At 54.4% G+C, this 23,195-nt stretch overlaps 1 protein-coding gene and 1 long non-coding RNA gene across 2 annotated transcripts; one reads left to right on the top strand and one right to left on the bottom strand.

Annotated features, from left to right (window-relative positions):
- Nucleotides 1–7,934: 7,934 nt before the first annotated feature.
- Nucleotides 7,935–10,624, bottom strand: IER5L (immediate early response 5 like). Its single transcript, XM_030851816.2, has one exon. It carries the CDS (start codon nt 10,431–10,433, stop codon nt 9,222–9,224), a length of 1,212 nt encoding a protein of 403 aa, XP_030707676.1. The 5' UTR covers nt 10,434–10,624; the 3' UTR covers nt 7,935–9,221.
- Nucleotides 10,625–16,605: 5,981 nt separating this feature from the next.
- Nucleotides 16,606–22,844, top strand: LOC132597392 (uncharacterized). Its single transcript, XR_009564167.1, has 4 exons — nt 16,606–16,754; nt 18,851–18,993; nt 20,169–20,279; nt 20,961–22,844. It is a non-coding gene; the product is annotated as an uncharacterized lncRNA (long non-coding RNA).
- Nucleotides 22,845–23,195: the final 351 nt, after the last annotated feature.

The following is a 23,195-nucleotide window of genomic DNA, read 5'->3' as shown; positions in this document are numbered from 1 at the left end:
GACAGTGAGCGAGCCCTGTGGACATCATGTGAGCCTCTGGGTCCAGCTGTGCCTGGAGCTAAAACACCATGGACTTCCCAGTTCCAGAGCCAATTAAACTCTTCTTCGCTTAAGCCAGCTTGGGTTGAGTTTCTGAGGTGTGAATAATGCGGGACCTGCCGAGGTGAGGATGCAGGCCTGGGAATCTGGAGACCTGGATTCCTTTCCTGGCTGAAGGAGTTTTGGAACTGTCTGCCCATCCAAAGTGTCTGTGGGTCACTCAGAGATCTGACTGCCCCCCCACCACACACACACATGGACTTGTTCTGTTCTCGGCCAGGTCCGTTATCTGTGTTAGACCTCCGGTTCTTTGTCCCAACAAAGGGTAGCTTTATTCCTCAGCCTTCCAGCGTTCCTCAGGCTGGCTGATGTGGGTGTCAAAGGAGACCCTCACGTCCCACCCCGGGGTGGGGGATGTATGTGTGTGTGTGGCTTGGAGGGTGGCTGGGAGCCAGGGAAGGAAAGTGAGGAAGGTGTGTAGGAGTGTTCAACAAATGTCAGAAAATGACTGGAATGGGGGGCAGAGCGGGGCTTGGAAAGGAGTTAGAGACCCAGGGGGCTGATTGGGGGAGGGTAGGTGAATCACCTCTCGCCCCCTGTTTCTCCTTTAACCCACTCCTTGGACAGGACAAACGGTCCATTCATTCATGCGTGCGTCCATCACTTCGTTCATTCCATCGCCAAGCCTGTGTCCTGAATGAAACTGTTAAACACGCACGGGGCAAATGTTGACTGTGAGGCATAGCCAGGCCTTGAAGATACCCAGACGCCTTGTTGGAGATGAACCTTGAAAACACGATCGCGAATTTATGGAAAGACACAAAAAATCCAACAGAGTTTACAGGACACTTCTGCTCTCCTTCTCCAGCCCCAGAGTGAAAAGAACTTGATAGGGTCCCTCTGGAAAAAGGTGCATCTTCTCCCTTCTTAGGTCATCAATTTTGTTCAACAGGAGAGAGTCAGTAGAATAACTGTCCTGCATTTTGCAGGGAAAATGTATCATCCGAGCAGAGCTGACCAGTGATGATATCGCAGCTCTTGTTTATTGAGCACCTACTGTGTGCCAGGCGCGGTGCTGGAGAAGGCTCGCTGCATAGGCGGGTACTCACAAGCATCCTCATTGTGCACAACAGGGTTTGGAGGCTTGGAAAGGGGAAGTGAAGTGCCTAGTGTTGCCTAGGAAGTGGCAGCCCTCGGTTTGTAATCAGGTCTGTGTGGCTCTGGAGTTTGGAAGGACAAAGCCCTGGCTTCGGACAGGCGCCCCGTGGGGATGTGACCCTGGGAAGCCCTCTGGCGCCTGGCCTCTGCATGCTGGTCCACACTCACTCATCTGATATTAACAACTTCCAGGGAGGGGATGTTGCACAAGGAACCCATATACAGCCCTAGGTCCACCCGCTCACCCTCCCTCTTTGCTGAGGGTCCCTTGGATGGGTGTGTCCTTGGGGCTCAGTCCATTGGAAGGAGGGACAAAGCTCGGCTTGGCCTGGAGCCTCAGCCGAAACTGGTTGGGGCAGCTGCTCCAGACTGTTGTTACGCTGGTTTATTCCCTCCCTCTGCCCCCACCAGTCACCCCCGCCGCCACCCCACTGACCTGGGGGAAAGAAGGAAGTTCCTGTAACACCAAGAATCACTACCATCTCCTGAGTGCTTGCTGTGTGCCGGGCACTTCGTGAAGTCCCTTCATCGGTGGTAACTGAATCCTCCCGTCCCTGCCTTCTTTTTTTTTTTTTTTTTTGCGGTACGCGGGCCTCTCACTGTTGTGGCCTCTCCCGCTGCGGAGCACAGGCTCCGGACGCGCAGGCTCAGCGGCCATGGCTCACGGGCCCAGCCGCTCCGTGGCATGTGGGATCTTCCCGGACCGGGGCACGAACCCGTGTCCCCTGCATCGGCAGGCGGACTCTCAACCACTGCGCCACCAGGGAAGCCCTGTTTCCTTTTTGGTCCCATCTCCTGCCACTCTCCCCATTACCCTCTCCCTCTTGGGAGCCTTCTTCCAGTTCCAACACGCCAATGAGTTCCTGTGTTTACTCTTTGCACTTCCTGTTCCTTCTGCCTGGAATGCTCTTCCATCATTGTTCTTCCAGCTAGTATGGTAGAGATTTCTAGGGCCCACCCATCTGCTTCCCAGACTGCCAGGGGCACTGCGCCTCCCAGGCCCCTTGCAGTTAGGCGGGGTCATGGGACTAATTCAGCCAATGCGCTGTGAGTATAAGTGAAGCGACTCGCTTCCATCGCAGAATAACCTAACTCCTGAATCGCTGAGTCACTGCATGGGGGAAAGCATCCTGGGAGAGCTGTCCGATTTAGTTGGACTTTGCATGGTCAAGAAATGAATCTTTGTTGTGTTAAACTGCTGAGATTTGGGGATGAATTTGTTACCGCAGCAGAGCTTATCCTACACTGACTAATACAACTGACCTATTTAGATCTCAGCTCATATATCGCCTCCTCTGATCATCAAAGTTAAAATGGTACCACCAGCTCCTCATCGGTCTTCTCTAGCCCTGTTTTATTTTCCCACCACACTTATCTCACTGTTCAGTGGTTCACTTGCTTGTTGTCTGTCTCTCTACTAGAATGTAAGCTCCATGAGGGCAGGGCCCTTGTCTGTCTTGTTCATGCTGCGTCCTTGGTGCCTAGCACAGTGCCTGGCATATATAGGTACTCAATATATATTTGAATGAATGGGTGAATGGATGCATTTCTTGAATGAGTCAGTGACGTAGGCAGATGACCATGCTCATGGGTGGGTGTGGAGTCTGATATTGCCACTGGCAGTTTCCTAACTGATTAGACACAAGCCTCAGATCATCAGAAGGCTGGAAGCAGTGGTTCCTTTTTCTACTTTTGGAGCATCAAGACTGGGTTAGGACCTTACTTCTTTCCTCCTGCTCTATCTCCTCAGATGAGGGAACCTGGGCCTGCTAGGAAAGCAAGTCATCCCAGGTCCCAAGGCGAGCCTGTGACCCAGAGCCAGAACCTGCCCCTGGGTCTCCAGACTCCTGGTCCAGAGCCCTTTCTGCCGAGCTTTGCCACTTCGTCTTTAGTTTCAGCTTAAGTTCCTAAAGACATTTCCCAAGCACTTTTGCCTCTTAGTACCCACCTGGCCAGGTAATCTAGCAACTCTGAGCAAAACATTCTGTGATGATTGATGGGAAGGACTGGGCGGGGCTGGGACAGGGGTCAGAGGTGAGAACAAGCAAAGCGCCCTCCAGGATGTGTCCTCAATGTTTGTCCTTTTTTCTCACAGTCTCTTAACAGAGACAGAGGGCAGGAGGCTGACTCCTGGTGAGCCACGGCTTTTTGGTTGAGTGCTCTGTTCTCAGGGGTTGAGCCTGCCCCAGACAGGGTGCATATCACTGCTCCCCTCTCTCTGCTCTGTAGCAGGCTACATCGACGATAGCACCTGTCACATCACAGTTTTCTCTGAAAAATATAGTGTTAATTTTTTCTTCTAAATATAAAAGTGATACATGATCATTGTAGAAAACTTGGAAAACATAGAAATGTGCATATGATAAAACAAAGGTCATCTATATTCCCTCCACCTTTCAACCGTTTCAACGTTTTCCAGCTTCTATTCCGTCTGTTTTATCTGCACATGTGAATCGATAATGTTACCTGTACCCCAGATGTCCCTAGGTCCTGCCAGCTGGGGGTGTACAGGTGGGCATGTTAATTTCGGCATGTCCCTCTCCATCCCTCTGGCCAGCACCTTGGCCTCCCCTCACAGCCTTTTCAGTTAGGTCTGGGAGTGCCTGGGGGAGCCACATATGAGCTCCAGCCAAGTTCCTCCATTTCGGCCTCCTTGTGGGTACCCGATGCCCTAGTTCCCCGAGGGTGGCTTCTGTTGCTGCCCCTGTCCTGGGGCCTGCAGCTTCCCTTCCCCTGGTGATTCCTGAGTGGCAACGCTGGGAGGCATCAGATGGCCCTGGAGCCTCATTATCCTGTTAAGGAGCAAGGGAATGTATCTTTTCCAGAGCTGTGTTGGCTGTACTTAATCACCCAGGCCCTGAAGCAATCATGCCTGTGTCCTGGGTTTCCCCATGTCCCACGTGAAAATGCCGCCTTTTGCTTGGCCTGCAGCCCCTCTCTCTGGAGGACATCTTTGGTCTGTCACCTGTACCACCCTTTTCTGAGAAGAGCGTCCCTTCTCTGCCCATGAGCTTCCAGTGGGCACGACCAGGCCCCGTCCAACTCTGGCTGCAGGTTTGGGACAGGACAGGGCCCTTCCCTGAGATCTTCTGAGTTGGAAACAGGAGAAGAGGACAGTCCTTCTTGGGTGGAAAAGCCATGGGACGGGAGTCCAGGAGCTGCTTCTTACAGCTGTCATGAGAAGGGGATCTGCAGTAGGAGAGTGGCGTGCTCAATGCAGAGAAGAAAGTCACAGGAGGCAGAGAGCGCATCTGGAGATTTGCCCCGGATCCAATTGTACCTGAAGCCAGCCGCACCCCTGCCCACCGTACAGTTCAGTGCCATGAACCAAGAAATGCCACCTTTTACCCAAGTTGGTTCCATTCAAGTCATTGTCCCCTACCATAGAGATCGTGACAAATCCCAGGAAGAGGTCAGTCCCTGCCCTGAGTGGGGTGGGATACAGACACCGCTGTCCTGTGTGTCTCTCCATCCCTCCACCCTGCTAGTTCGGGTTCAGCTGGAACTTAACAATGTTACTGTTTAGACAACATCAGGGTCATTTGACAGCTCGCATTGTAATATGTTATACATTCTTCTCCACGAGACTGTGAACCCCAACAGAAAGACTGGCTACTTCTTTGTCATGTGACTTCTGCCAAGATTTCTCATTTCTAAAACGAGGATGCTCATGGTATCTAGCTCTGAGAGTAGCTGGGAAAATTAGCTGAGTGAATACATACAGAGGGATTTGCTGTCCTCTTATCTGCTCTTCTTTCTCTCAGTACTCAGCTCAGTGCTTTGCACTGGCCAGGCACTAAGTGGGCACCCTGCAAATGTGTGTCCCGTGCATGGAGATGCAGAAAGACATGCCCCGCACCAGAGCGACACCCACGGACACACACACACACATAGGAGAGTAGCACTCAGATCTCAGTATGCTACACAGTGACCCTCCTGGGAGCCCAGGGCATCCCCAGCCCCTGGCTTCTCTGGAGGGCAGCCTGCAGCTCTCCCAGGCTCTCAGCTCTTATCCCCGCGGCTCCACATTGCTGGGAGCACAGCTTGGAGCCTGGTTCTGCTTTACACCACGTATCAAGGACAGCAGGACCTGTGGTGTTCTAGGAGCTGAGGGAAGTGTGTGAGTGTGTGCGTCCGCGCGTGCGCTGGTTAACTTGGGGGGACCAGGGGCTTGCTGGAGCTCTCGCTTCCAGAACTGCTGTTCTCTGAAAGCTCCGTCTCATGACTCCCTAAGTCCCCCAGTCTCTTCCAATCTCCCTGCTTCCTCAAGTAGCCCCCCACACTAAGTCCCGCCTGGGGGCTCTTGTGGGGTCTGGCTTGGTCTTTTTCCTGGAAAGAGCAGGGCTTGTCTGTGGATCTGGGATCTGGGTCTCTGGACTCCTGGTTTGCCTGCTGGCCTGCCTCCTTCCCCCTTTCCCAAGACCCTCATGGCCCGCATCCTCCCCACACCCCCACGCCCCCCCCTCCCCTCAGCCTTTCAGTTGCGCTCAGCTGGGGAGTATTATTCTCTTAGGATGTTCTGGGAGAGCACGCTGTGAGCTGTGCCAACCTCCGGGGAGGGGGCGTGGCCTTGAGTGGAGTGAGGATGCTCCTTAGAGCGTTTCGTGTTGGGGACAGTGCGTGTGGCCAGGTGCGGCCTTCAGTGTGGTGTGTACTGTAACATCAGCACTGCTTGTGTTACGACTTTGTGTGGAATGTCTTAGTGTGAGAGGTAGGTGGCCAGGGGGTTGCGTTTTGGGTCACTGTGCATTGTGCTCAGGGCATTAACCCTTTGTGTGGCTACCCAAGGTCCCTGGGCCCTGAAAAGATAATTGGGTGGAAGGGCACCTCTCTTCCAGGTGCTTCCCGCGCCCTCCTTCCCCTTCCCACGGTTTCACTAGATCCCAGTGTGCCTGAGGTCTCTTAGCGCAGCTGAAGCTCAGAAAACCTGGCAGAGGAGAGGAGAACCCCGGTCCGGGGTCCTGTTGAGTTTAGAGCTCTTATTTCGTAGGCCACCACCCACACTCCTTTGCCCTAAGGACAGGTGGGAGTTCCCAAGCCCCTCGGCTGGTCCCTTCCCAGGCCCAGGTCCGCCCTCCCAACAAAGGCGGCCGACCACGTGCCCCCTCCTCCCCGCGGGCCTGGAGTGGGGATGCACGCAGCCCCCGGTTCCCGCTCCAGCCAGGGCTAGATCCCGACGCAGCGCTGTGCCCCAGGTGGGCGCCCAGCAGCCCCCAGCAGCCCCACCGCCCCCGGCTGTGCCTCGCCCACTCCCAGCCGCTGCCGCTGCAGCACCCTGGAAGAGCGCTAGGGGGAGCTCTGGCAACTGGCTTGGTGGATTGAATCAAAACCGCGCATCAAACAGCTCTTCCTCGGACTTGGGGTGGGGGGCAGGATGGGGAGGAGGGCGACACGCCGTTACCCTTCCTCAGCAGCTCCAGACTCTTCCCGTGGGAGGCCGAGGAAACAGCCCTGGGGGGTGAAGGTGCCTTTCCTCCCCGTAACTCACGCCTCCATAGTCTCCCTCTTCCTCCATCCCCATCGCGGGCCCTTCGCGGCCCCCCGGGCTCTGGAGTGTCCCTGAGAACTTCGTCTCGCGCGACACCGGGACCCAGAGCCCAGCGGGCTCCTGGGACTGGCTTGCGTCCGCCTCTCGGAGACTGGGGTGCGGGGCCTCTCGGCGGCAGCCCCTCCTCTCGCTGCGGGAGGCGTGAAGGCTGGGGTCGGGGACGTGCGTCGTCCTGCGGGGTGGCTCGTGCAGCAAAGCTCAGGGAGCGCAGGGGCGAGAAAGAGAGCGAGAGGGCACTGAGGAGACCGCCAGGGACGGGGGTGGGGGGGCGGGGAGAGAGAGAGGGAGGGAGAGAGAGAGGGAGAGAGAGAGGCACTATCGAATAGCAAGCTGCCACTTTGCTTTTTTTCTTTCTTTCTTTTTTTTCTCTTTCTTTCCCCCCCCCCCCTTCAATCCTTCCTATCCCCTCTTACGCTGGAACCAACCCGCGCGCCCCCGAGCCCGAGGCGCGGCTCCAGATGTGAATTTGGTTCCAGGGGGGAGGACGCGAGCTTCCTCGGGGCCTTGGCACATTCTCCCACTCTGAGGTCATTCCGTAGGTGGTCAGCGGGGAGAGCGCGCCTGGAGCCTTCCTGCCTCCATCCACTGGGGAGGGAAGAGAGGCGGGCGGGAGGGAGGGGAGAGGGAGAAGGGAGGGGCGCGAGGAGGGAGGGAGACGCCGCCAGCACACCACCAAGTGGCACCGAGCAGTGATAACAAACTCAACTTAAAAAAAAGAAAAGGAAAAGGAAAAAACTTCCCCAAGTTGCAGCCCAAGATGTGCGGACGTGCGGGCAGAGGCGCAGGGCGGGGAGTGTGGGTGGCCCGCAAGCCCCCCGGCTGCTCTCCCCAGCCGAAGAGAGCTCAGACGTGAGGCCGACCAGGCCCTGCGCCCCTGGCAGGTCAGGAAATGTGCTGGAGGCTCGCTCGGCTTCCTGATGGAGACCCTGGGGGCGGCCGGTTCCCGTGGGGGGCAGGCGCCTCTAGGGAGGGGGGCCCGGGAAGCGCGCAGCGCCGGCTCCTTCCCCAGCAACCAGCACCACACCCCCATTCCGCTCCCACCCCCGGCCCTGCGGTTGTGGGCAGATCCTGCCCTCCCAGGCCCAGGAGAGCTGGGGTTTGCCGGAGGGTAGGGGTCTCTCCTCACCACCCTCTATCCTCCCCTCCACCTCCAGGTTGACCTGAAAACAAGGCACCGCCATCCTCTATAATCGACTTTTTATTAAGATTATAAATTTAAACAAATCTGAACAGTTTTACCCGGTGATATACAATTCAGTATGCACAAAAATACAGGGGAATGAGGGAGAAGGGCCAAGAAAGGAAGGGTTGGCAACTTGTTTTGGAGTCCACATGGTGCCGATGATAGAGAACCAGAGGGGCTGCAGACCAACCCCACCTTTTTACAACAAAAGGCTTTAAATTAAACAAGATCTATCGAGCTGAAGACACAGGACGGGGTTGTCACAGGCTCGAACAATGCTGGTTTCATGAAATGCAACCGAAGGCTGAACCAGGACAGTGCAACTTAGAAGCACACACACAAACACCACATCTGACCAGGAACTTAGTGAAAAGTCTCCAACGCAGTCGGCGGTCCCGGCCCCTCCCTCCCTCGGGGCCGCCGGAGATCCAGGTGAAGGAATCGACTTCCTTTTTTGTTTAGTGAGGACCGCAGTGCTGGGCATGATGGGAAATGTAGTCGGCTGTGCCCGCCCCCCACCCCTTCCCCAAACAGTGTCCGAGAGTGTCGGGGTGTCGGGCGCCACCCCCGAGTCTGGAAGACGGGTGGAGGAGGGGAGGAGAACAGAGCCAGAGGGGCGGGGAGAGGAGGGGTTCAAGACACCCGCCCCGCGAAGAAAAGAAAAAAAAAGTTGAAGTGTTTTCATTTCTGCCTTCTCATTTTGAGAACTTTGGAGGCCGCCCCCAGAGAGGAAATGTGACCCAAACGTCCCTTTCGGAGATAGAGTTTGCCTTTGTTTTTGCTCAGGATTTCACAAGACCCATTCCTCACCCCACGGAGGAACTCGGGAGAACGGAGCGCCGGGCTTTCTAGGTCTGACAACTGATTGGAATCGGAGCCCCGGGCCCCGCGCCCTCCTGCGCTGCGCCCCCAGCGCGCCCCGGCGGTCCGGGCGCCCTGCCTCGCCCCCGGCTGCCCGGCACCTCCGCCGGGCAGCAGCCCTTCCTCACGTGGCTGGCTCCTCTCTAAACACCACTGCAATCACTACAATAAAAAGAAAAAAAAAAAGAGTAGGAGAAACACAAAGCATACTTAAATAGGCGCTTTTTCTCTCTGCAAAAATAAAGTCCAAGATCTTAGATTTCTTTTTCTTTTATTTTACAATTTATAAAACATCAGCCATCTCCCTCTGCTCGCCCCCAGCTCAGCCCCGAGTGGCCGGGTGCCCGTTCGTTCCCTCCTCTCGCCCCTTGGCCGAGTCTTTGTCTGGCCCCAGCCCCGCGGGGCCCCGGGTCCCCGTGCCCTCAGGGGTCCCTAGAAGGCGACAATGGCTCGAGTCCAGGCGCCGAGGCTGGCGAGCGCCTGCTTGGCGCACAGCTGCCCGTTGAGCGGCGGCGGCTGCTCAGAGGAGTCCGGCTGTCGGCTCACTAGCCCGGAGAAGCCAGAGCCAAAGATGGAGATCAAGTTTGAGATGTTGGACGCGTCCGGGGACGAGTCCGGGCAGAAGTCCTCGAAGCGGGCGCGCTTGCAGGGGGCGAACGGGACGCCCCCGGGGGGCTCGGCCCCCAGGTCGCCCGCGTCCTCGTCGTCGTTGTCCTCCTCCTCCTGGCCTGGGTAATACTTGCGCTTGCAGCCGGCGGCGGACGCCAGGCCGGGTCCCGGGGCGCCCTGGCCACAGCAGGGGCAGTGGGCGGAGGCGCAGCAGTCCTGGTGCAAGTAGCCGTTCTCCACCGTGGTCACCACGTGAGTGTCCAGGTCCAGCACGGTGGTCTGGCTGCTGCAGTGCACGCCGAAGTCCGAGGGGGCCGGGTACGCGCCCCGGTAGAAGCCGGGGGAGGAGGCGGGGGCCGGGGAGGCGGGCGGGGAGGCGGCGGTAGCCGCCTGAGGGGCGGCCCCTGGGGGCGCGGAGGGCGCGGAACAGGCGGCCGAGGCGCGAGGGTCCCGCGGGCAGAGCGCGGCGGGCGCGGGCGGCGGCAGCGGCGCAGGACCCGGCTGCAGCGGCTCCAAGGGCTGCCCGCGGTGGGGCGCGCCGTGCGGCGGCTGGAGCGCGGCGCACCCGGGCAGCTCCGAGAGCGCCCCCGCGCCGCCCGCGGGCGCCCCGGCCGCCGCCGCCGCGCAGCCCCTGGGCGCAGGGTGCTGGTGCTGGTGCAGCTGCTGCTGGAGGTGCAGCTGGTGGAGCTGGTGGAGCTGGTGCAGCTGGTGCCGGGCGACAGGTTCGCGCGCCTCCGCGTCCCCGCCGCCGCCAAGTTGGAGCGGGCCGAAGTCGGCCGCGCTGGCCGGCATGCCCGGCGCCGCGTACGCGAGGTGCTGGTGCTGGTGGTGGGGCGGCTGCTGCTGTTGCTGCTGCTGCTGGCGCCGGTAGAGCTCGGCGTAGCGCTCGCTCAGGTAGAGCTGGCGCGCGTTGCGGAGCACATAGGACACCAGGAGGTTCTTGTGCAGCTTGATGCCGCCGCGCTGGGTCCGGGAGCTGTGGATCTTGCGCAGGGAGATGCTGATCAGGCTCTGGGCGTCCAGGGCGCACTCCATGCTCCCGCGGAGACGGCTGCGGCGGAGCAGCCGCGACCGCTGCTGCTGCTAATGCTGCTGCTGTTTCGGCCTCCAGCCGGCCTCCGGGACGTGCTGGTCAGGGGAAACGGAGTCCGGGTCAGCGGGTCGGCTGCGCTCCGAGAGGAGCCGCCACCATGCGCTGCGCGCCACCCGCGGGCTCGTGCTCCCCAGACGGCGCCAAAGCAATGAGCCTCGGCCGGCCCCGGCCCCAGCTATTTAGCCGGGCGTCCGGGCCCCGCCCCACACGGGATGAGCCAATAAGAGTGCTCCAAATCTCCCGAGTGACAGACGCTACCCGCCCCGGGGCCACTAGACTGGCCAATCAGACCAAGGCGGTTCCTTTGTGCTATTCAAATACCGAACGGACCCCGGGCCTCCAACGCCGCCGCTGCCTCGAATGTTCTCCTGTGGCCGCGGCGCCGCGCGGGACTCGGAGCCACCGAGGCCGCTGTCTGCGACATGGGTCGCCTCGCAGCCGCCACGTTGGAGCCCGCGGCCGCCCTCGGCCTAGTTCCTGGGAGCCGGGGGTCGGCTCACCTGCGTGCTGCTGCTACGGCTCCTCCCCCTTCCGCACGGCTGGGCCTCACCTGCGGCAGGTGAGCGCGGCTCCCACTCCCGGCCACGCGGCACCTCCTTTCATACCTACCGCCCCCGGGTGACCCGCGGGACGCAAGGTTTTTGCAAGAGACTAGTGGGGCCGCCGGCTTGACCTTTGGGGACTCCTCAGGAGAAAGAGATTTCGAGGTACCCTCAGCCACCGAGTATGTTGGGCCTGACTCCTTGACTTTTGGGCTGAGGAGATTCAGAGAACACTCGGGGAAGGGCCGGCCTCCCCATTTGTCTGACGGGAGAAACCAAAACATGGTGAATTTTGGTCTCCTCTGATAGAGGAGGCTTGGAGGCGTGCCCCTCGCAAACCGCTGAGGTCTCAAGGCGTTCCGAGAGCTGACATCCAGTGTCCTAATCACCGGTTCTGTAACCTTTCCTTGCCTTCCTAACTAATAATAATGACACTAGGGACTGTTATTAAGTGCCTAGGATGGGGCCGGCCCTGCCAGAAGCGCCCTGACTCCCTCCCTGTGACTGCAGGCAGAGCGGGGACCTCAGTCTCTGAGGAGTGGGGTGACTCGTGGGAATCCCACAGCTCCTAAGGGGCAGGGCTCGGATTGGTACCAGGACTGTGAGCTCCAGACGGGAGGCGAATACCAAGGGCCGAGGCACTCGCCCTCTTAACTTTTGTTGACACTTTTGTTTTCCTTCTTGTCCTGAACCGTTTACGGGCCACCTCCTCCCAGCTGGGGCCTGATATGGTGGGGACGATCTCCAGGGCGCTCTCCTCCTGGACTGGGAAGCCTGAAAGGGGGTGACTGCTGCTCAGAGGGGGGTTGGGGTCCAGGGCGCCTGGGTGGGAGGGTGTCTTTGAAGTGGTTTGCCTGAGGGTTGGCCCCTGAAGGAGGAAGAGGCTTCACAGAGAGTATGAGGGCTAGGTGGGCCTGGGGGGCGTTTGGGGGCGGGGCTAGGTGGGCCTTGGGGGCGGTTGGGGGCGGGGCTGGGGTGGGACGAGGTCCCAGGAGCAAACTTCCTGCTCTTTCCCCCTCTCCTTGGGATTTCTTCTGAGTTTCCTCTTTCGTTGGGCCTGTTGTCCTCAGCACCTGCTTCATCCCTTGGGAGGAGGAAAGAGACCCAGCCAGCCCACTCTGTACTTTCTGGGTCTCCCCTCAGACTTAAGAATTCTCCAGGTTTGTTTCCTCACACAATTTTTCAGCATCTACTCAGTGCCAGGCATCAAGGGTAAAAACAGATTTAGGGAGCACGTACCCCACTTTTCAGATGAAACTTGGGACACTGACAGTGGAAGGGACTTGCCTGAGGTCCCACAGCTCCAGATCCAGCACTCCGGCCTTTCCATGCCATCTGTGAACAATCTCAAACTGGTCTGAGCCCCTGTGATCAGAAGCACCTCTTCTGCCCCCACCCAGAGAAGCCAGGATTGACATTTTAGGGGAACTGTGAGAAAGGGCATCTTCTATACTATTGGTGATCTGGTGATAGGAACACACAGGAGTGGAACTTGTTTATGTGACAGTACCTGTAAGAATAAAAATATACTGCTCCTTACTTCCTCAGGGCCTGTCTTGACACACAAAGCCTTCGTTCGTTAATTTATTTGTTTTTCTTAAAGTAAATTTATTTATTTTATTTATTTTTGGCCGCGTTGGGTCTTCGTTGCGGTGCGTGGGCTTCTCATTGCGGTGGCTTCTCTTGTTGTGGAGCACGGGCTCTAGGCACGTGGGCTTCAGTAGTTGTGGCACGTGGGCTCAGTAGTTGTGGCTCGCGGGCTCTAGAGTGCAGGTTCAGTAGTTGTGGCGCACGGGCTTATTTGCTCCGCGGCATGTGGGATCTTCCCGGACCAGGGATTGAAACTGTGTCCCCTGTATTGGCAGGTGGATTCTTAACCACTGAGCCACCAGGGAAGCCCCCATTTGTTTATTTTTGAAGTTCACCTTTGAGATATCATTAGCATGTGGAGGGAAGCGGGAGGTCCTATCTGGTTCTACCGTCACGTCTGGGACCCATGGCGTCTGGCACATTGCATGATTCCAAGAATGTAATTTTTTTTTTAACGTCTTTATTGGAGTATAATTGCTTTACAATGCTGTGTTAGTTTCTGCTTTATAACAAAGTGAATCAGCTATACATATACATATATCCCCATATCTCCTCCCTCTTGCATCTCCCTCCCACCCTCCCTAATCCCACCCCTCTAGGTGGTCACAAAGCACCGAGCTGATCTCTCTGTGCTATGCGGCTGCTTCCCACTAGCTATCTATTTTACATTTGGTAGTGTATATATGTCCATGCCACTCTCTCACTTTGTCCCAGCTTACCTTTCCCCCTCCCCATGTCCTCAAGTCCATTCTGTACGTCTGCATCTTTATTCCTGTCCTGCCCCTAGGTTCTTCAGAACCTTTTTTTTTTTTTTAGATTCCATATATATGTGTTAGCATACGGTATTTGTTTTTCTCTTTCTGACTTACTTTACTCTGTATGGCAGACTCTAGGTCCATCCACCTCACTACAAATAACTCCATTTCTTTTATTGGCTGAGTAATATTCCATTGTATATATGTGCCACATCTCAAGCGTGTGTTATTAATGCTGATTTTGGGCCTTCATTCTGTGCTTGCTGAGAATTTGTTGGGGGAACGAAGACTTTGAGAATATGTATCTTGCTCAAGGTCACTGAGCCAAGAAGAGGTTGAGGCAGGATTTGAACCCAGGTCTGCTTCCAGGATTGGAACTCGCTTTAGGTTCTTTGAAATCAGCTGCTTTCTTCTGCCTTGGGTGGATCTGAGTCCAGTTCTCAGGGCTCAGCTCATGGCGAACGTAACCTTGACTTCATCAACACCCCACCACTATCCTGACAACTGCTGTGAGACCAGGGCCTGCAGGATCCGTGAAGGAGCAAATCTCTCTCCAAGCTCAGCTCATCATTGACAGCCATTCTCACAGCTGCACCCCCTAACCCTGGGGGTCCAGATGGGACACCAGGTAGGGATGGAAATGGATTCCCTAGCTACAGGCTGGGGGCAGGGGAGCCAGCCCCCCCCCCCCACTTAGCCTCTGCCCCAAGGTGAGTTTGAGCTCTGCTAAGGCTCTTCCGCTCCCTGGGGCCAGCTGAGAAGTGGTCAGCCCCGTCTGCGTGGCCCCATTCTTTGGGCCCTCCTGTCTGGGGCCCGCATTCACTTGGTCTCCCCTCCTTCTCAAGAATCAAGAAGTGGCTAGTGGGGAGGGCTGAGCAGTTGTCCAGATTAATAAAACCCTTGGTCTTTCTTGGGGTGGCCTGGACGGGGGGGTTGCTGCAGCTGTCGTAAGAAAACACCTGCTGCAGGAGGCAGTGGAACAGCTGAGCTCTTTGGTGCCCCTGGGAGTAGTGAAGACTGGGGGGCACACAGTAGGAATTCACAAACGTTTATAAAATGGGTGGGGCACACATAAGGCTTCTGTTCGGATGTTCAACGGCTCAGAGCAGGGTACTACAGACCGTCCAGGGCGTCGAGTGTATACGTGTGTGTACGAGTATCTGCGTGCACACGCGTGCAGGGGGGCAGGTTTGAGTGAGACCAGGCTTCTTGGAATGAAGGGCTGGCCTTATTGGTCTGGGCACCTGAGAAAGGTTGGGGCGCTCACCTTTTCCCCCCGGAGCTGGAAGATTACATCTGGCCCTGAGTCACCGCTCCCTGGAGGAAGTTAATTAATGCCTAAATATTTACTGAGGGTCTGCTGGGACAGTGTGGAGCAGGGCACAGAACCTATCGGGACCTGGGCTCCCGTCAAACCCCAGGTGGTGTCAGCCCCACAGTGGAGCCGTGAACACCTTGAAATGCCACATATGCCTGTGGGCACCTTTTGGTCGCCCAGTTCAGAAGTGGGAGACATGCCAGGAAGGACCCTGGTCAGCTTTGGGACTTGCCTGGTGGGTTCCCAGGGATTGGTTTGGCGAAGAGGATGCAGAGACAAAAGGTTAATTGAGGGTTTTGTATTGGGTGGAGGGGGAAGGGGGAGAGAGATTTGGAATTGACATATTCATTCCTTTGGCCCAAGAGGTATTTCCAGAACACTACTCTGGAATTCCTGAAAATGGGTCGGGGGAACAAGACGTGATCCTGCCCTCAGGAGGCCACAATTCAGAGGGAAGCAGACAAGATAAACAGACCAGATGACACAGAGCGATAAGTCTGTGATAGGAAGGTCGGGGCTGGAGGAGGGCAGGGGAGAGACCCCAAAGCTGGCCTGGAAAAGGCTTCCTGCAGGAAGCTGAGACTGGGAGGCCCAGGAGGGGGAGGAGCCTTTCACCAGAGAGAACAGCTTGAGGCCCAGGGCCTGGTATGCAGTAGGCACTCAATAAACATTTGTGAAATAAATCAGTCAATAAATGTAAGTATGCAGAAGACACTTAGAATTGGAAGGGTCCTAGGCATCGGGCTGCCCCCATCCCTAATTTCAGATGGGTAAACTGAGGTCCAGAGAGGAGGAAGGATGTGCTGAGGTGTCGCCCCGAGCTGGGACTGGAGCCCCGACGTCCCACCTCTCAGTCCAGCCTCTGGCTGCCCCAGGTTGCTGTCTCCATGGCTTGGAGTGGGCGTTGCTCCGTGGGGACTGAGATTTGGGACTGTCGACAGTGGCAGAGAAGGCATGGGGCACAGCTGACCACAGGGGTCACTGCTGAGTCCTCTCTGAGGCTGTGGAGCCAGTGGTGTTTGGACGAGGGAGCCCCCTGCTGTACCCCAAGAAGGCTGTTCTGTGGCTGATGGGCACTGGGAAGCTTGGCTGGGGCCCTGGCGCCGGGGAAACCCTCCTTCTGCCCTGAAGAACCGTCATCCTGTTACTGTCCCAGGCACAGGTTAATGACAGGTCTGTGTTTGCCCAGCATGGTCCTGGGCAACAGGCTCAGTGCCCAGGAAGACATCATGGCTCCTGGCTTCAAGGTCCTCAAATGTAATGTGGAAGGTTGACAGCAGCTTGGCTTTTTGGAGCTCTCGCTCTGTGCCAGCCACTGGGCCAAGCGCGTCGCATGCTGGTCTCCTTGAAGCCCCACACCAACCTCTGGGGCAGGTTTGGTTATCATCTCCATTTTATGGATGAAGCAGCTGAGGCACAGAGAGCTTGGGTGATTTGCCTGGGGTCACAGAGCAAGGAAGGGGAAGCGACTGCAATCCCAGGACTCTGGGGACGTGGGGGCACCGGGAGCAGCAGGGGGGGCCTGGGGACCCCCGCTGCTGCTTTTGGATTCATTGGCCTTTGAATGATTTCTGTACTTATGGATGGAATGTGCAGACGGGGCGGATGTGATCTCTCACCTGGGGTCTCTGCCCGAGCACCTGATACCCGCTGGGTGCCCATTTGTTTGTTCACTCACCCATTCATTCATTTATTCATTCACTCAATAACCACGGACTAAATACTGGCCAATGAGCAGGCGCTGTGCTAAGACCACCAGGCAGCTCTCCCTGCCGGCGCAGGGCTGAGGATCCTTTTAATCTCCTAGGCCAACCCTGATTGATTGATTGGTAGTGTCTGCCCAGAACCCTGGGTTGAAAGGGATTTGGTGTGTGCTCCAGTTGATTAGTGATGTCTGCCAAGGGCTCAGCTGGGAGCAAACCTGCTGGGTAGCTGCCCCTGGGATGAGGATGGAGTGTCTGTTCAGCGCTTTGGACATCTGGGCTGGTTCAGCAGACAGAGTGGGTCTGGAGGTCAGGAGAAACGGGTTCTAGCCCCAGATTGGCCTATTATCCTCAGGTAATGCGCATCGCCTCTCTTGGGCCTCAGTTTGCTCATTTGTCACCTTCCTCCAGGAGGCACTGTGAGCATCAAATGACCGGAAAGTGCTTTGAAGAGTTGAGGGGATTAGTACTGAGACGGGAAACTCCCCCCCCACCCCTCTTTTCCTTTCTCAAAATCCTGCCAGAAGCAGAGCATGCTGGGCAGGCCAGAGTTAATCCTGGGTTGGCGGTGTGTGTGTGTGCGCGCGTGCGTGCGTGCGTGCGTGCGTGTGTGTGTGTGTGGGTGGCTGGGGGGTGGCTCAGAGGTTCCTGGCTCAGAGTTGTTTTTATAACTCACTTAGTACAGACCTTTGTCCCCTCACCGGCCTCAGCTGGGAGTTGCTAAGGAGTGAGAAGCTCCTTGGATCTTAGGAACTGAATCTGAGATTTTTTTTTTTTTTTTCATTTGAGTAGTGGGAGCTGGTGTATGTGCCACCCCACCTCCCTACTCAGGGAATAAAACTATAGACCATTGCGCCAGGCACAGAACTATGTTTAATATGGACTTTTTCATTAATCCTCAAAACAATCTAATGAGGTGGGTAGCACAATAATCCCCATTTCACAGTTGAGGAAACTGAGGCCCAGAGAACTGAAGTTCTAGGGCCACACATCTCCTGGCTGCTGCTGGTCCGTGGGTACCAGACTCTGATCTGAGCTAGAGAAAGACTGTCTCATCCATTCTTGACCAGCTGTACCTCGTCCTTGGTCTTTTGTCCATTCATCCATTTACTCATTTGTTCACTTCATCCTTTTGTTCCTTCACAAATATTAAGTGCTTACTGTGTGCCAGGCTCTGCATCAGCTCCTAGAACCAGGATAACCTCTCTCTCAAGAACCTTACTTAGATTCCAGACCAGACAGGAAACACAAGGAATAAGTAAGCAGATAAATAAACAAGATTGCAATGAGGGTGATAAAGAAGTAAACAGGGCTTTGTGATGGAGACTTGTGGCAGGGGGGTGACCAGCCTCGAAGGCACACTGGTCACAGGGTCCCAAGCTCCCAACTCTCCCCTGGCCCCCTCCCCCACCCCCGGCCTTCCCCAGGCCCAAGTCCCTGCTTCGCTGGCCCGAACTCTCCAGCAATCTGTCTGAGCTCGGGCTGCACTCCCGGCCCTCCTACTCCCCACAACTGGTGAATTTTTAATGCTGCTTACACGGAACAAAGCAGAGTTTTTGTTTTTGTTTTGAGAGCATTTCTCAAAAAACCCCCATTTCTCAAGCGTGTATGCACGCGCGCGTGTGTATGTGTGCGTGCACGTGTGTGCGCGTGTGTGTGTGTGTGTAGAGTGAGAAAGAGACAGCCCAGTGAGTACCGATCATCTGTCCTAATTCATCTCCTGAGTTCCTTTTTATTTAAAAATTGTTTAAAACGTGGGGCTAAGTAGGATCTCAGTTCGGGACTTTGTGCTGGTGAAAGGGCACCTGGGGGGGCCCTCGACATCCATGTCCTAAGCAAACCCACCTAGTTCCTGGGGGACCCAGGCCCCATCACTACGTTTGTCATACAGATGAGGAAACCGAGATGCAGAAACAAGAAGTATCTGTGTGGGTCCTCCCGCTAATGAGTGGTGGAGAGGGAGGCAGGAGTCACATGGCTCCACACTGCCTGCCCCATCACACACTCACACACACACACTCACTCACATGTGCACACACACACACACACACACACACACACACACACACTCAGGGCTAAGTGAGTTACCTAGTCACAGCTCTGGCCTCAGGAAGGGTGGAAATGAGGGAAGGAGCCCAGCCTGTGACCTCAAAGGGGCTGGGATTAATCTGGCCGAGAGGGAGGAGGGGGAGAGAGACTTACAGGTTGGAGAGTGAACCCGTGTGGTTTGTGCTGGGGGGTCAAAACCTTTCCCCAGAACTGACCCTAGGATGTAGCAAAGTGGGTCTCTGCCTCGTGTCCTTGGTGGTGGCTCCCAGTGCCCTCCCCTTAGCCTATTTATTGAGCACTTACTGTGTACTAGCCACCAAGTTCTTGACATGAATCATCTTGTTGGAGCCTCATGATAGAAGCTATGACTGAAGTACTTTTATTATCGTGCCCACTTTACAGAGGAGGGTGCTGAGGCTCAGAGCGGTGAACTGACTGGAATCTAGACTGGCTTGCCTCCACACGTGGCTCTTTTAACCCTGACACCTGGGGAAGCAGATGGCAGGAAGAAGAACGTGGCTCCAGGACTCTGAGAGCTGAGGCTGGTGAATATCCGTGTGAACGTGTGAACCTTTGATGTTGTTCTGGTTCATCTTTTCAGCCTGATTTCGCTGGTTCATAGTGCTCAGGGTCGGGAGGTGGTTTGCCCCATCACTGATCCTCTAGGGACAGCAATGGCCCCAGCCTAGAGCCTCATCTCCCCTTTGTGCTGCCTCTTCGTAGCAGGGTCTTTCCTCAGTGCCTGGTTTTCCTCCTTGGCAGTGAGGAGATCTTTAGTCCCATTCATTTCTCATTCATTAGAAAATGGGAATGATTTTCATAAAGGTCTGGGTGAGTAGGGCTGTGCTCTGCTGCAGTAACAAATAATTCCTGAAATCTTAGGGACTTGACCCAGTAAAAGTTTCTTTCTATCTCAGTCCAATGGATCAGACAGCTTTCCTCCAGCCTCCTCCCATTGTCAGTTCCACCATACCATATTTTTTTGCTTTCAGCCTTGCACACAGTGGGGGCGGGAGCCAGTATGTGCAAGATGCTGCAGCATGTCTTGTGGTGAAGTCTAAATTTGCATTCTTCCCTTCCATTGGCCAGAATGGAGTCACATGGCACCACCTACCTGCAAGGGAGGCTGGAAAGTGTAGTCCTCAGTTGCACACAGGAGGCAGATGGCCCGGTTCAGTGAATACACAGCTTTGTCACTGACATGAAGGCCTTGAAGAAAGCGAAAGCGGAGCTTCACCAATTTGTGGACCACAAAAATAAACTAAAAAGCTCTTATCTGGGGACAGGGTGGGGAGGGCTTCTTATCACATGGCTACCAAGAAAAGTTTATTTTTTTAAACATGTCTGTCTGTCTTCCCTCCTAGACTGTAAACTCCCTGTGGGCAGAGTCCACAAGCAACTCTCTGTGCTTGATACCTTATTTAGTCCCTAGCCAATAACAGATGCCCAATTTCTATCTGTTCAATGAACAAACATCATCTGTGCGAAAGGATACTGGTGAACAACTGTTTGACCTTTCCATGTATCAGATATGGACAAAAATATTTTTTAACATCAGTCTAGAATGGAAGTCCCTTTTGAAAAGAAAAAAAAAGTTTTAACCAGTCTCGTCCTTTCTTCGTGGTGAACACAGTTTTTTACCAACAAGTGTCATTCATTGCTGATTTGTTCTTTGATTCTTTGATGACTGGAGGGAGAGACTGATTCACTCTTTCAACAGATATTTGTGGAGTGTCTGCTATGTGCCAAACCCTTTCAGGATATTAGGGAATTGGAAAGGACAGTCATTCTCCAGTGGATGCAATATACTCGGAGATGAGGCTATTCCAAGGTAATGAAATCAGACACCATTTAATTCTTTGGAACCATGGCTGGATTTCTCACCTGTAGTACCAAGCACTGAATTTAATCTATTCTAAGGCACCTACTCCCCGCCCTGCCCTTCCCCCCGCCCCCATCTAATACCTCTGAAATTGTGTTGTGTCTTAGCACTGATAACATCTTAGATCTGACAACATCTGGGTATTTTACTCATTGGACTAATTAACATTTATAAGGCGCATCGTGCAACACACCGAATCAGCCCACATTTGGTGACTAGTTGTTAAAGGCAGCCCATTTGGTATTTTCAGAGTCACGGAGAAGGGATGGAACCATCATTTACTGAGAACTGAGTACCTGTGAGGCACAGCGCTCGCTGGTTCACAGCACAGGACTTTCAAACACCCCGTCAGGCAGTTTGTTGTATCATCCCTAATTCACAGATGAAGAGACCAAAGCTTTTCTAGAAACCCTCACTGGAAGCGCTGGGGTTCCAACGTGGTGCTGTTCTGTCCCGTGTTCTGAATCATCCCTCCACCACTCTGTGCAGACACCCACCTGAGATGTAGTCATCAGGCCCATTTCCCAGATGAGGGTACTGAGGTGTACAGAGCTCACCTGATTTGCTTAAATTTACAGAGTCGGAAAGTGGCAGAGATGGGGTTTGAACTCAAAGTCTTTCCTATTCCAGAACCCAAACGCTTCACAACTCTACTCTCCTGCCTTTGGCTTCTTCTTTCTTCCTTTGAAAAGGAGGCCGGACTGACTGGGGAGTCATCCTGAGACTGGACCTTGAAGCGAGTCTGTTTGAGCCCCTCCGTCTCCAGGGGTCTGCATGAGGCTGCTCGCCAGGCTAATCTTGGCCCAGAGGGACTCGAGGTACCGACGAAGATGAAAAGGCAGCTGGTAAATCAGTGATGGCAGCCAGCCTTGCTTACAGCTCCGGAGGGGCCTGGATAAGGGGAGGTGATCCCTGTGGTGAACATTTTAGTGGGACTTGAGCAGTTTTGGAAATTTGATGGATAACAAGCGTGTAACACTGATAGTGGGCTTTGCGGTGCGGTTCCTGACACAGGTTCCAATTCTTCTCCATCCAGGAACAGACCTGGGGTTTGAATGGCACTGGCTCCACCCCCGGCTCCAGGACTGGCCACCCCATCCCTCTACTGGGCAGCAGGGGGACATAACCCGAGTCAAAGCCAACCAGTGGAGGGTTCGGGTACTGTTAGGTTAGAGCAAAGCTCAGGACTTTTGTTGCTATGAGGTGGGAATTTCCATCGACCGCATTTTACAGACAGGAAAGATGAGGCTAAGAAAGGAGGATAGATTGGATTATTGTTCAGCAACTCTTCACTCCCCTTCCTCTTGAGGCAGAATAGATTTTCCTGTCCCACTGACTTTGTCATTGGCCACGTGACTTACTTCGGCCAACAGACTGTTAGTGGAAGAGACAGGATGCCTCTTGAGAGGAAGCCTTAGGAGACATCACACGCTTCTGCCCTATGTCTTGCCTATTTGTGTTCTGTCACAACAGAATATATCCCATTTGGATTCTGATACCAAAATAATGTGAAGACACACGGGGCACACTTGAGCCCAAGTCACAGCCTGGAGTCAAGTTCAACTGACCTACGGCCTGAAACAGAACTACCTAGTTGAGTCCAGCCTAGATCAACCAGTTGCCGTCAGCCTACAGACCAATGAGAATGAATGTGTAGGAGGCCTCTGAGGGCTTGAGGTTGTTTGTTAAACAGCATCATTGTGGCAAAAGCTGACTATTCCATAAGTGTTAAGTGATTCTGTGAAGGTCACACAGCTAATGGACGGAAGAGCCAGAGTCTAGAATTCTGGCCTCCCTATTCACTGCTTAACTGCAGTTTTCAGGTAGAGGAACCAGTAATGAGAACAGAACTGGGACTGAGGGTTCTCTGTAGGCATTACAAACTTCCTCTAGCTTGCTTTCTTTATCTGTCTACTGGAAATAGCAAACCCAGTGTATATGTACGCATCTCTGCTACTCCTGTGATTTCATCACCATACATCTCAAGTTTGGAGATGGTGAGTTTGGGGAAAGAAAACTGTATTAGCAATCTTTCTTTTGTATGAACTTTAAGGAACCTTGGCAAGACAACTAGACAGATGTTTCTCCCCTCACTGAGGGCCGTTTGATGGGTAAGCCAACTTTCTGTTAAAAGAATCTCTTTCTTAGGGACTTAATATCCTTTAGGTATATTTATGGATATGAATTTTCCTTTGAGTATTGCTTTGGCTGCATCCTATAAGTTTTAGTATTCAACGCTCTCATTTTATTTAATGTCCAAATAGTATGAAACATCTAAGTAGGCTGTAATTTCCTTTTGAATTCCCTCTTTATCTCAAGAGTTATTTGGAAAAGAGTTTTCAAATTTCTACCAAGTTAGATTAGAAGAACCCTCTCTAGCTATTAATTTAATTTTTTTATTTCACTGTGTTGAGAATGTGTTTTACTTTGGAATTTGTTGAAATCGTCTTTGTGCCTGAATACCATGTTTATCATTTAAATGTTCTGTGGGATTATTATTTTCAAGAGTGCAAGTTTTCGACAGCTCCAAGTACCTGCAAATACTTGCACTCCAGGTAAAAGTAATCAAACACCTCACCCTACTGCCGCTCCTTGGTATCATACACAAGTGACTGAAAATTAGGGCACATTTGTTTTAAGAGAAAACTCCCCAAGGTCCAGCCCAGCTAGCGGTCTGTTCTGTTGGTGACTTTGGGCTCCATCTCTTCCTCTGAAGAGATGGGTTTTGTTGGTTGGCTCCTGCAGTGTTTGTCATAACAAACATGAATGAATCCTGCAAAGAGGGGGTCCAAGTGGAAGAAGCAGTTAATTAATATTTGACTCCTGCTGGGCATGTGTGGGGGTGGGTAGAAGAGGCTGATTTTT

The sequence above is a fragment of the Globicephala melas genome, chromosome 6 (genome assembly GCF_963455315.2).
Source record: "Globicephala melas chromosome 6, mGloMel1.2, whole genome shotgun sequence".
In the NCBI taxonomy this organism is placed as follows: domain Eukaryota; kingdom Metazoa; phylum Chordata; class Mammalia; order Artiodactyla; family Delphinidae; genus Globicephala; species Globicephala melas.
Note: the sequence above shows the minus strand (reverse complement) of the source record. Positions and strands in the feature narration are given on the sequence as shown.